Source organism: Furipterus horrens, unplaced genomic scaffold, assembly GCF_987537825.1.
Source record: "Furipterus horrens unplaced genomic scaffold, mFurHor1.1.pri manual_scaffold_17, whole genome shotgun sequence".
Classification (NCBI taxonomy): domain Eukaryota; kingdom Metazoa; phylum Chordata; class Mammalia; order Chiroptera; family Furipteridae; genus Furipterus; species Furipterus horrens.
Window position 1 is genome coordinate 64,874,584 of NW_028327187.1, and position 14,773 is coordinate 64,889,356.

The following is a 14,773-nucleotide window of genomic DNA, read 5'->3' on the forward strand; positions in this document are numbered from 1 at the left end:
GGCTCTGAGACAAGTAGGTCAATGGTGTGAGACAGATAAACTATGCGTACAAATGCCTAGCAGAAAAAGATCCTGGAATACAAAATCTAAGTTAACCCAACAGTTGCCTATATAAGTCTATAAAAAATGTTGATTCAATTATATCTTAATAAAGCTGCTTAATATTTTTAATTATAAAGAGAACATGGATAACTCTAGAGTGAAGAAGACTGGCAAATACCACCTTAAGTGAATGACCAAACTTAATATTACCACTAATGGAACAAATTTAAATCATGTGCCATAAGACAAGATATAATGAGATAACATAGCACAACTTCTGTGATATTTCCAGATTGAAAGGGATATGAAAACTAAATGTAAAACTTGATACTGGACTGGTTCATTTTGGACATTTGAGGACAACTGGGAAATTATGAATGGTAGTAATCAAATAGTAGTAATGTATCAGTGTTCATTTCCGAATTGGGTGGTTGTATAGGGCAGTGTCTTCCAAAAAATTAAATCTGGAACTGCCCTATAACCCAGTAATTCCACTTTTGGGAATTTATCTGAAGAAAGTTAAAACACTAATTCGAAAGAACATAAGTACCCTATGTTCATTGCAGCATTATTTACAATCACTAAGATTTGGAAGCAGCCCAAGTGTCCATCAGTAGGTGAGTAGATAAAACAACTATGGGACACTTAGATGATGGAATACTACTCAACTGTAAGAAAGAATAAAATTTTATCCTTTGTGACAGTATGGATAGACCTGGAATATATTATGCTAAGTGAGATAAGCCAGTCAGAGAAAGACAAATACCATATGATTTTACTCCTATCTGGAATATGGTGAACAAATTGAACAAGCAAAATAGAGACAGACTCAGATAGAGAGCATGCTGACAGGTCTCTGGGAGGGGGGTTGTTAGGAGATGGTGGAATTGAGCAAAAAGTAAAAGGATTCATGAACAAGGACAACAGTGTGGTGATTGCAGGGGAGTGGTGGGGGGGAGTATAAGGGGGACAAATGGTAATGGAAAAGGACAATAAATGTTTTAAAAAGCAATAATAATGGAAGAAAAAAGTATTCATAGGTGATGGAGCATAGGTAAAATAAGTTCTTTATACTGTAAAAACTGTAGATTTATGTTGAATTTTTTTACTCAAATCCAAATGGCCATAGTCTCTGTTTCCTTTCACTAATAACTGAAGAGATTAGTGTTTGCAATAGCTCCCCCTAGAAATGAAAATGAATTTGAGTGTTTTTATACATTGTGAATTAAAAAAAAAAAAAAACTAGTTGGTAATAACTATATTACTAACCAGCAGGAAAACATGACTTTCTTTCCTAAGTCCCTTTCACCTTTCAGCTTGAAAAGATATTCTCTATATATCTTCTAGACCTCCTATTGCTTCTACTATTTTTAAACAATTCACTGTGTTAAAAAATTAGGGGTGACTTGGTGAGAGTAAGGAAGAAAGAAGTATAACAGACTGGAAAATGTATGTTTGATTCTCTAAAACTTAATATCTCTTTAAAGTTTATAAGATATTTATGGTGTTGCTATGATAACAATTGTGCTGGATGAATTACATTCTAAACTATTTTAAACAGGATGTATAAAAAAGTCCAAAGGAAGCTAAACAAGCCATTTAAATTGTTTATTAAAATAATGTAATGGTATGTATACTCAGTTTATCTCAGATTGCTAACATTTCAGTTATGTCAATTCTACTGATATATTGTCACATCCCTACATCAGTCTGTGCTTCAAAAAAGTTAGACTAAAACTCAAAGTTTAAAAGTGTTAGGAAATTCTATGGTTTAGTACTTGCTCACATTTTGGGTCCTTTGAGTCACTGTACATTAAATGCTCTAGAAACAAATTTTGTTCCACAACTCAAAGATTTTTTTAATAAAACTAACAGTGGACAATACGAAAGTAATTTTTTCAGGCATTAGAATAAAAGATAGAACTTTCAGCATTTAGTTAGATATTACATTGAGACAGTTGGCTGCCATTAGTTCCTATGAGACTTTTAATCCTTACTGTTCACCATAAACCTTGTGGTTTGGTGGCCTCCATAAATTTAGGTACTCTCAATTATTAACTTGTTTCCAGTTTTAATGTTTTCCTTGAAAGAAGTAAAATATGGACCAGGAAATTCTAAGTCCCAGTGTCTGTTTATTTTAAATTATATTGTTTTTCCTCTTGCATTTACAGCAAACAGCCATGTTCAGGTTGCTCTTCCCTATTTGTCAACTTCCCATAATATCTTATTTTGAAATATGCCTGCTATACTAAAATGATATGCAATGATTCAACTTAATAAGCATTTCTTAAGCATTTACTTCTCCCTGAGATTCTGCACTAACACTGAGACCACAGGGACAAATGGGACATATTCCTTGTCATTGAGGAACTCCATTCAGGAGGTACGTAGAAAAGAAAACTGTTAAATTAAAAAATGCAAGTATGGTATGTGCTACATTACTAATACAGCTAACATGCTGCTGTGACAGAAAGAAAGGAGAGGACAGTTTGGTCAAAATGGAACCAGAGAGTGTGTGGACCACTATATAAAAAAAGTATTAGCATTAACATTCAAGCACAACTTGTATTTGGTCAGCATTTACCTTCTATATGTTTTCCAATATATTAGCATACATTCTCTGTTGTGTATTTTAGACCACAGAGGAAGCAAAATTGGAGCTGAAAAATATGTAATGAAATAACTCGACAAGGTCTGTGAACTTTCATTGACTCTCCAACAAGTTGTGCGATTCCTTCATCATTCTGGGTCTCAGTTTCTTCAACTGCAAAATGATGAATTTGGATTAAATGCCATCTTGGGTCCATTTTCACAAGGACTTGATGATCTCTAAAGTTTCTGCCAGCTCAGGAGCTTTAGAAAAAGTTGTTTTTGGTTTTATCATTCCCCCAACATTTTTACTCTGCTATTATGTTACTTTTTCTTTTTGTTCATTTCATAGATATTTTTTCCTCATAATATATCCTATATTCTCAACTTTTATCATTATCAAGTCTATGAATAAGTCAGAGTGGATAAACAGGTAATCAGAGTTACTTTTTATGTCATGGAAAGATGGCAGATATCAAAAGGTATAGTTGGTCATTAAAATTTATAATAATTGATTTAATTCAAATGAAATCAGCACTGTTCATAAGAAACTTAACCAGATTTTATTCTGTAGAATGGCACTAATTTAACTAAAGTTAAACCCATTTTGGATTTATTAAAAACCTTAGGATTAATAGTGCCTTCAAATATATTAATATAATTTTTCCCTGTTGAGTGGAATAGTTTTAATCAAACTTTACTAACCCCTTTGGCTTAATCCCTGGATTCGACCTATAAAACACCAGAGGGTTTAAATCAAACCATAAAAATCCACAAAACTGAAAGTTAAAGTGATAGACACAGGGAGGAAAAAAATGATAAAGTATTTATAAAATATATCTAAAAAACTAGCAATGCTTTATGGAAGATATAGCTCTATATCTATTATATATAATTATATGCATACACACACATATATAAAATTAATCATTGGGCAAAAGGTAGTTGTGGTTTATCAGAAATATTTTTAATATCTTAAAGGCATCAGGGTCTAGATAGCAAAGATTTTTTCTCTCTTTAGACTCATTGGTATGTCAGACATGAATGAGAGGACATGTGGATTTATAATTTAACGTAGAATAAAATGACCAGAGCAAGATTATTTTATTAATTACATTGGTAATAAAATTGCATTGTACTATTTGATTCTGAGCTTCATAAAGACTATGAGAATATCTGTTTAGAAGAAAGTTAGGCATTCTTCTACCTCACCTGGCCTGCTTGCCACCCCCATCCCTAAAATAATAACTAAGTAAATAAATAAATAAACAAGTGAAATAAATCCAAAACAAAAGCACTCTATAATTCTTTAGGCATTGCTTCATAAGCTTTTTCCACCCAAGTAGCCCTAATGGAAGAGAAGATTGAACACGTACCCCTAGGAATCTACTTCTTGTCTGAAATTTCTTTGAAGTCATCTGTTTTATTTTTAAAATTCCTGTGGATTTTGCATTCCACTATATATATATTTTTTTAATGTAAAAATGATATGTTTTCTCCCAATATCTTTGAATTGCAGAGCTCTAGAAAAATAGGTTAAGTTTATACCACAGCTGAGCTTTACAAAGAATAAAGGCAGATACAAAACAAAATTTTCCATGAATCTCACATATTTTCTTCCTTCAGTTCTTCTTTTACTTCAAAGTAATTTTTTTCTTTGTCAGTTAATTTGAGGCCTCTGCCTTTAGTAGTGAACTAAAATAAGTGTGTTATTTGCTATATCAAACAGGAAGATACATACTCTATCAAAATAAGAACTCAGGTACTAATAATCCAAAAACATAGGAAAAAGTTATTACTAGTTATACAATTATTCTTTACATATGATTTACATGATTCAATCATTAACTAAGGTAGTTTCATGTTCTCTATATCCCTTCTGCTTATAATAAAAGTTACTGCTTTTGGTTTTGTTTGTAAAGGTGATCATTTCACAAGGAGATAGTCCATCATCAAATAAAATGAATTATATAGTGTTGATCTCTTTATTTTTGCTGGTGGACTGTGAAAAAAATTCATATATATGCATATGCTATATACCATACTGAAGGTGACAGAATGAGATTTGAACAAGACTGAAATGTACATTAAGTAAACAAGATAAGTTAGACTCAAATACCAAGGACAAGTATCTATCTATAAGTAAAAGGCAACTGGCTTGACATTTCACCATGTTTTGTTTTCTTCCTGCAGACTAAATTCAAAAGTATTTTCTCCTAAGGCTTTAGTATTAAAGTATTAGGAAAAAAATAAAAGCAAATAGATTCTGAACAGTGATCTGACAGGGCAGATGAGATTTCCAGGCATGGGATGCAGCATGAAATCATACAAAAAGAAAGGAATAAAAATGGCTCAAGAGAAAATGAAATGAAATGAAACTGAAATGAAAACTAGGAGGAAATGAAGAGGGATGCAAGAAGGCAGAATGTGTTTAAGAACTTCTTGACTTGATAACTATGAATCAGAATTTTATAGGGAAAGAAAAAGAACTAGTGAAAACTTGAGAATGGGGATTACTGTGGCCCCAGTGAGACAGGAAAAGGATTTCTGGCAACCGTCATTTGAATACACTGGCAGGGAAAATACACAAAAGCAGAAACAATCAAAATACAACAGAGAGATTTTGGTCTTGAAATAGATAGGGAAAAAGAAGTTGGTTATATTGTAAAATAAAAATATGAAGGATTTACCAAAAGCCCAGACACAGAAATCAAACAAATAGAACTGAATATATTACATATTTAGCTGAGACTGGAGGAACTATAGGTACCCTTAAGACGATGATTATTCCCTTTGAATACGGCAATAGCAATGGCTATAATATTCACATAATATATCAATTACTATCAATAATAGTAATAATAATAATTAATGATAGCAGTATAGCAAACAACTAAATATTTACTGTGTGCTAACCCTATTACTGCTTACTTTGAACATGTTAATTCATTTTATCTTATTGCTATTATCATTTCTATTTTACAGATGAGGAAACAAAAACTTGGAAGTTTAAATTAGTTCAAGGTTATAGAACTGATAAATAATAGAGCTGGGAATACAACTATAAAATCTAACTTAAAATGCTGTGCTCTATAGGCTACCTTTACCAATACCAACAGTAGGTAAAAGTGTATATGATATGATATAGATATAGACACAGGTATAGATATAAACAGGTATCTAAACTTAAAAACCAAAACTAATATAAACTTCACCCCAGGTTTCATTAGAGTTATTTCAGATTATTTTGGCTAAAAACATGTTTATTAGGTATATTCATATAAAGTATTCTTAATGTAAGAATTAAAAATCACCATTGTAAAATTGACAGATCATTTAATGTAAACATGTCCTTGATATGCTTCCACTCAAAATCTTTCTGAAATTGAATCTACATATTAAAGAAATAAAATTTAGAAAAACAATTCTGGTAGAGGGCAATGAGAAATTAATAATAACCCTGAAATGATCTAATTTCAGAATTGGTCTTATGTGTGACATTTCTCAAGTTTCAAATTATAATACACATTTTCTAAATATTGCTATTATTCCACATTAGTTGTATGTTAGTATATATGCCTCTAGTCACAAAGACTTGTTTTTAAATTCAAGGACCACTGCTACTGGGAATGTAAACCGGTGCAGCCACTACAGTAAACAGTATGGCAGTTCCTCAAAAATTAAGGATAGAATTACCATATGAACCAACAACCCTTCCTCAGGGTATCTACCCATAAACTCAAAAACATTTATTTGCATAGTTATATGCACCCCTATGTTCATTGCAGCATTATTCACGGTGGCCACAACATGGAGACTACCAAAGTTGTCCTTCGATAGAGGACTGGATAAAGAAATGGTACATATATACAATGGAATAATACTCAGCCATAAAGAAGATGAATTACTGCCATTTGTGATAACATGGATAGACCTTTGGAATATTATGCTAAACAAAATAAATCAGCCATAAAAAGCTAAGAACTGTATGATTTCACTCATGCGTGGGATATAAAACTGAAAGCAACATATGAATAAACAAGAAAAATAAACAAAAGCTCAGAAACAGACAACAGTATGGTGGTTACCAGAGGGAAGTGGGTGGGGGAGGTTGGTAAAGGGTAAAAGAGGCCAAATATATGGTGATGGAAGATGATTTGACTTTGGGTGGTGGGCACACAATACAATATACAGGTCATGTATCATAGAAATGTACACTTGAAACCTATATGATCCTATTAAACAATGTTATCCCAATAAATTTAATTTAAAAAAAATTAAAAATGAAAAGCAATTGCCAGAAAGTTGCTACTATAGTCGTAGTGAATATAATTTTCCATCATATTATGAAGGTTGTTTCTTTTTTAATAAAAAAAGAAAGCAAATAAATAGAACTGTGGAAACATAGTTTGTCTCCTAGTGTTATTCTGGTCCTTGGACCACAAAGTGCAACACACTGGATTAAAAAAATATGTTGATAGTACCAGACCAGCAGATAACTACTAAACAATATTACACAAAAATATTTTGAGCTTTATAGACACATGGTTTTCCCTTTCAAAGGACACTAACTGTGTATATGGATGATAATAAACTTGTAAAATATATATTCTATTGAGTCTTTATTTGAAAGTATTCAAGAGTTATAGAGAAATGTATTTACTACAGTGCAAATTCATATAAGATTTATGGCATACTTTTCGTATCTAAGAGAGAAAATGTACTTCTCCACATGTGTAATCTCATTTCAAAAAATGTTTCCTTAATCCTCCTTTCTTTCACTTTTCAACTTTTTACTAGAGTAGACAATACTCACTAACAAAGCTAATTAGCTCAAATTACAATCCTAGAGACATTCTTTCCCCTCTCTCCTGTTCCTCCATGGTGCTAAATTCTGCACATTCTTGTCCTTCAATGATGCCCCTGATTCCTACCACATTAAGACCAGACCTCTTAGAATAACACTGAAATCTGTAAGATGCCACCTTACTGCTCCAACCTTATAGTCAACCACTCTTTCACCCGTCCTACCACATTCTGCCCCTGGGTCTTGCTCATATTGTTTGCTCTCTGAAAAGCATGCTCTTTTAATGTCTGTAAAAATCTTATCCTCATGCTTCACCCCTTTGGCCTCTTCCAGAAGTCTTCTCTTATCTACCCATTCAAATGTACTCTCTCTTTTTATCTAAACTGCAGTACATTATCTTTTCGTGTAGCAGTTTTCATATTCATCCCTGTTTTATAAAGTACAGTATTTGTATATACGTATGTCTTTTCTTGTCTCCTAGATTTAAAACACACTCAAGTAAGAAATGCTTCACAATCATTCTGATATCACCAAAAGTCTGATAGTATGGTTCCTTTGCAACCAATATACACTCCAGTGTTTATGAAATGTATGAAAGAACAGACTATCTCATCAAAGAAATGAAAGCTTTAATAATTTAGCAGTGTAAAAAAATAAAGTCAAAAGCAGGCCCGTAAAACACACTATGCTGTCAAATATAAGCTAATAGGAACTATCTTGCTGTTTTTCTTATATAAGAAACAGAAAAAATTTGATTAATGTGTATATCTTATTTAATCCTAACACTTAAAATATAATACTTAGGCAAGGAATAGTCTCAACACATTTACAAATCAATTACCTTTGCTTGCACTTTCTATATGTTCCAGTTCTTCAGGAAATCTCAGGATATCCCGGTATTTTTCCTCACAAATTTCAGCAATAAAATGCAAGAGGGTTGTTTTTTGATCTGCTGATTTAGTATCTCTGATCTGGAATAAAATACAAAAAAACTTTAGTATTATTAGTAACATAAATATAGATGTTTTCTTAAATAAGTGGAATGAATAAATTGTTTATCACAAGTAATTTTTTAAAAGTAGGTTCGAGTGGGGTCTATCTAGTAGCAATGGTCTGAATTTTAAAATGAACTCCATATATTACAAGCAAGGAGGATGACCAAAATAAGTGAAAAGTTAAACCTGAACCTGTATTTTTGAAAATGTCTAAAATATTATGGCAAAATGAATGATTTTTATCACGAGAAAACAACTTTCATTTAAGTATTGATAATAGCAGTCCAAGTTAACATGTGCTTATTTTGTCAGCATTCTATTCTTTGCTTTATCACACAGATATATTCTTGAAAGCTAGATTTGTTTGTGAGGTTATACCTATTCCTAGATATCACGGATACAAATTGGTATAAGAGTTAACATATTTTGCCCTCCTTTACTTGCAAGGGCCATGAAAAAAGAATAACTGACACCTTCTTATGTGGATTTATAAACAGAATCTGAGAACAGAATCATGATGTGATGAGGTTTATTTGTTTCTTACATACTGTATTTCCTTTGCAGAGATGGTAGAAAAGAGATACTATGGTTAGAATGATAAAAATCTTTAAAGTACAGGATACAAATATATCTATATGAGAATCTAAGTGTTTTCCTTAATATAACTCTCATACTAGACTAAGCTGCAAATGAAATCTAGGATTTACTGAAAAACAAAGGATAAACTTGGCACAAAGTATCAAGTTTTCTCATTCTATTGGATGTTTTAAATATATAATCCTTAAATGATGGGCTTGTCTACTGATGTTCATATTGATTTGGGGTTTTTAGCTTTAAGGATTGCTCTGTTTAGAATAAATGTGTATTCTTCACAAACAGGTTTATGGAAAGGCTGCGGAGGATCTTTAGGTAATTACAGAGTAATTTAATTTTATTGTTTTACTGACTCAGTAAAAAAAATGTATTTAGTCAATCAGGCCAATATTGAATCCGTTTTGTGCTACAGCTTTTTAACAACTGATTGCAGCCCAATGGTATGAACAATTTAAAAGACACATTAGTCTCCAGCCTCAAGAACAGCCACAAGAGACATGATATTGAGAGTTCAAGAGGTCACAAATGGTATTTCTTTTAAGATTTCTGGGATTACCTTTCCCTGCATAGGTAAAATATTTAAAACTTGGCATTATCATACTGATCCACCAAACACTTTCAAGTACTACAGACTGAAATTACACAATTCAAGGACAAGCCATAAGAACAAAAAGCAACAGAAACTTCAAGGGCAATATGTCTTAAGTAAGGTTTGCAGGTATAGAAGACTCAATGGGAGGCTCACTTTCCTAAAGAGAGGTCTTTAGCTGGGATTACAGTGTTATATGTTCACAAACTGTATCATTTTCGAGTATGCTGGATATTCCAAAAAATAAGAAACTTAACATTGCCTTTTTTTTATACTAATTAACTGAACTCCTAAATGCTGAACTCCTAAAAAAAAAAAAAAGAAAGTTGGTGATTAGGGAAAATCCAAGGTACATCTTCTGAAGAGAAAGGAAACAGATCTGTATTTTATGAACTTTGTGACGAAAAACGCACACACACCACAGACATGACGATGACGACGACGAAGACAGCCCGTATAATTTTTCTGGGCACCAAACTGTACAAACATAACCTTTTAAATGCACATGACCAAACACTAAAAAGTAAAACACAAAAATGAAAAAAATAGCATGGTGTTCATAAGTCAATTTTATGGGTGACGTAAAACTTCAGCTGCTGGCATACATACTAAAAGTGCTTAGTTTTCAAAAGCTATTAAAATGATAACTATTTATTCAGAATCAGTCCATTAATTTAATTTCAGTTAAGAATTTTAGTAGAATCAATGGCTACATTTTAAGAAGATAAAGTGTAACATTTCAGTTAAATAAATATCTTGGTATCTTTAGTCAAAATGAGAAAGAGTTGTATAAAGAGTATGCATGTATTTTTCAGAAATACAATGTTCCCTTCAAAGCATTGGCAAACATGGTCAAGTGCTTTTCTTATCAAGCTAAGAAATACCTTAGTTGATAGAGGAGACAAACCATGAACTCTGAATTTCAATACATATTTTTTTAAATAACCTCATACAGGAATTCCATTTTAAGGTTTCAAACTGGAAGAGAGTAATCATGACAAATACGTAGTCTTGTTTATTTCCCTCTATGTATATGCTCCTTAGACAAATCATTTTAAAACAAAATTTTAATATTAAAAGAAAAGAGGAAAGAAGTTTTACTTAAGAGACTATATTTATTTTATATTATTATATCTTCAGTCTCTCTTATCACAAATACAACATTGACACATTAGCTACTGTCTCTCTCAGGACCTATGCTGTTGTTCAGTGTCAACATGGAGGCAACAAAGAACATTCACCTTCAGCAGTTCTAATGACTAATGGCATTTAGTCAATAATTTGCCCTTCCAAGTGTACTCGTTGGATATAGACATCTTTTTTTTTAAGTATATTTAATTGATTATGTTCTTAAAATAGTTCCATTTCTTTCCCCTTTGCTCCCCTCTGCCCAGTAATCCCCTTCCCCCAGCAATCCCACTCCCCTTAGTTCATGTCCATGGGTCATGCATATAAGTTCTTTGGCTTCACCTTTTCCTATATTGTTCTTAACTTTCCCCTGTCTATTTTGTACCAACCAATTATGCTTCTTAGTCCCTGCACCATTTCCCCATTGCTCCCTCTTCCCCCTCCCAGCTGATAACCCTCCAAATAATCCCCCATACCTATGATTCTGTTCCTATTCTGATATGCTTAGTTGGATTTTGTTTTTATTTCTTAGATTCAGTTGTTGATAGTTGTGAGTTTGTTGTCATTTTAAGGTTCATAATTTTGATCTTTTTCTTAAGTAAGTCCCTTTGACTTTTCATATAATAATAGTTTGGTGATGATGAGTTCCTTAATCTTTACCTTGTCTGGGGAGCACTTTATCTGCCCTTCCATTTTAAATAATAGTTTTGCTGGATAAAATAATTTTGGTTGTAAGTCCTTGCTTTTCATCACCTTGGATATTTCTTGCCAGTTCCTTCTTGTCTGCAAAGAGCTTTTGAGAAATCACCTGATAGTCTTATAGACACCCCTTTGTAGACAACTCTCCACTTCTCTCTTGCTGCTTTTAAGATTCTCTCTTCATTTTTCACCTTTGGCATTTTAATAATGAGGTGTCTTGGTGTGGTCCCCTCTGGGTCCAGCTTGCCTGGGACTCTCTGTGCTTCCTGGACTTGTATGTCTATTTCTTTCTCAAGATTTGTGCAGTTTTCCGCCATTATATTTTCACATAAGTTTTCAATTTATTGCTCTTCCTCTTCTCCTTCTGAAACCCCCATGATTCGGCTGTTGGCACGTTTAAAAGTTGTCCCAGAGTACTATGTAGCAGAAAGAAAGAAGGAACTTCTACCATTTGTAACAATATAGATGGAACTAGAGATAATTATGCTTAGCGAAATAAGCCAGGCAACAAAAGAAAAATACCTTATGCTGTCACCTATTACAGGAAACTAATGAACAACACAAACAAATGAGCAAAATTGAACCAGAGGTATGTAAACAAGGAGTAGACTAACAGTAACAAGGGGGAAGGCATGAGGGAGAGAAGGGGGTAAGAAGGGGAAGGGTCTAGTCAAAGAACATGTATAAATGACCCACGGACATGGGCAACTGAGTGGGGACTGAATGTGCAAGAAGGCAGGGACAGGGTGCAGGGAAGCAAGAGGGGGAAAAAAGTGGGACAACTGTAATGGAAAAACAAACAAACAAAATTTTAGTGGGGGAAAAATGAAAATATAAAGAATGGAAATGCCAGTTCAGTGAATATTAGAAGGACAAGGATTTTCCTTCACACTGTATATTTTTCTCCCTATCTGATCCCTCCAGAGTGTGGCATTCTAAACAAGTAAGTAATGACGTAAGTTTCTTTGTAAAAAACTAATAAGACCAGTTGTTATTAGAGGTTTCTTTTGACCAAGACATTGACTGGAATGTCATGCCTAAAGGAGACATGCTTGAGCTCTGGTTGTTACCAAAAAGCCCTGAGGAACTGCGATTGACTTTCAAAGGTAATAAAAGCCGATAAGAAAAAAGGCTGGTATCTTGGTTGGTTGTGTGGTCCATGCAAATCTCTCCAGTGAAGGAACAAAGGTTGCTTTCCTGAAAGATGGCTAGAAGGGACCTTAAGGCACAATGGAAAACCAGAAGGACTTGGAAAAGACAGGTGTGAACAGGCAAGGCTGAATGCCAGGTATGTGGCTCAGCTTCTGTGCCCTGAAGGGCAGACTGAAGGTCAACATAATGTTCCTTGGGTAAGTTCCAGCAAAGCAGAACTAAAGATCATACGTGATCATTTGCTGCTCTTGATGTTTATGCAAATGAACAGGATAAATTAAAAATGAACTTAATGCAGTCCCTTTAATGACAAGGAGGGTAATCTTAGGGAGAAAAATTGTGATTCAAGGAAAGTCACAATGATCAGTGGCAGACTATAAAGTAGTGCAGCTAACTGTCTTTAAAGTTTCTTTTCATTTAAAATATGTCTTCATTTGAAAGTTAAACTATGTCTGTGGTATCATCAAAGATGTTTAATTTACAGGCAAGAAGAATGTCAAATGTCTTGCACCTGGATGTGTTTCCAATAAGACAGTCTTACAGATTTAGAGACTTGTTTGTGGGTTATGTTACATAAATTAACATGTGTTTTCTGTTTTCAAAGGACATAAGCCTTTGATCTCATTACCTGAGTGATTGTCTGTACATATAGGCCTCAGTTAATCCTGTCTGTACCGCTGCCTCCTGAGATTCAACTGTTTGGCTGAACTAAGTGGCTGGGTTGGTGAAGTATGGGGTTGTCTGTGGGCTTCACTTTAAAACTGGTTTCTCTTTTCTATTCTAATGGCTTGGACAGAAAGCGCCCAGAGGTCTGAGAGAGAGGAAACCTAAAATATTTCCCTCAGCCCAAACTAAGTATAATGGGCAAAAGTGTTTTGGACAGGTGAGATGTGCCTGGCACAACTTCCTCCAAAGAAGCCCTTTTTTTCCCTAATGTGGGGCATTGAAAATTAATCCCTGCCTTCTGTTATCTAGTGTTTATGGATTGAATGTTGTATTTTAACCCTGTTGCCAAATCTGTTGCCCCCAGAATACAACAAGGATGCCAGTCTGTTAAACCAAGCACACTATTGTCCGGGGACAGCCAATTGACCTGGAGTCTGCACAATCCTTCCCCATGTGGGAAGGGCACCCTCCCCTCCACACCCCCACTCTTATTAGGAATTTCTGGACCCAAGTGTAGGTAGGACGATGACCATGTCCAACTTGAAGCAGCTAGAGGAGCTTGAGACCTTCGCCCATTGTCCTTTATAAGATTATAAAAGGTCTTAAGTCTGAGAGGGAAAAACTGTTATTTTTTGTTAAAATAATTAATTAATCATTTATTTAAAAAAGAAGAAGAATATATGAAAGGGTGAAGCGGGAAAGCTTGTATGTACGACCCATGGGCATGGACTTGGGGGGGATTGCTGGGGGAGGGGGGTGCTGGATGGAGGGGAGCAAAGGAGAAAAAATTGGAACTATTGTAACAATATAATCAATAAAATATACTTAAAAAAAGAAAGTTGTCCCAGATGTTCCCAATCCTCTCCGTTTCTTCAATTCTTGTTTCCTCATTCTGTACTGGTGGACTTTTCTTTTTCCTCCTTATGTTCCATATCATTGATTTGAACCCTGGTTTTCTTCCCTTCACCATTGGTTTTGTGTGTATGGTCTTTTGTTTCACTGAGTATAGCCTTCACTTATTCTCTTATCCGTTTGCCATATTCAGGCATATCTGTCAAGCCTGTGAGCATCTTTATCACCAGTGTTTGGAATTCTGCATCTGCTAGGTTGGCTATCTCCCAGTCACTTAGTTCTTCCTTTGGAACCTTGATCTGTTCCCTCTTTTGGGCCATACTTCTCTGTCTCCTCATTTTTACAGGCTCCTGTGTTTGCCTCTGTGTCTTAGGGAGAGCTGTTGCTCCTGTTATGCTGTAAGTGGCAGAGCCTTAGGTATTCAGCAGTAGAGGGAGACCAGTTCCACCACGCGTTGTGGCACTGTGTGTGGGGGAGAGGTCTGAGAGGGAAATAATGACACTTGCCCAGCACTCACTCCTTTTCTAGGCACTTCTCCCACTTCAGTATGAAACTGGTGCCTCTCTAGCTGTTGCTCTGGCTGTCGTTCACAGAGTGGATGGGTCTGCAGACATTCTAGGACTGTGGGGGCCCTTTAAACAAGCAGACTCTGCTGAAAGA

At 34.3% G+C, this 14,773-nt stretch overlaps 1 protein-coding gene across 2 annotated transcripts in view; it reads right to left on the reverse strand.

Moving 5' to 3' along the window:
- The window catches only part of DIAPH2 (diaphanous related formin 2), a 1,048,823-nt gene that overhangs the window by 491,841 nt on the left and 542,209 nt on the right, over window positions 1-14,773 (reverse strand). For both annotated transcript variants that reach the window (XM_090264504.1, XM_090264503.1), the window contains one exon: window positions 8,280-8,409. In XM_090264504.1, coding sequence (XP_090120630.1) covers window positions 8,280-8,409 — 130 coding nt within the window. The remainder of the gene's footprint in view (window positions 1-8,279; window positions 8,410-14,773) is intronic.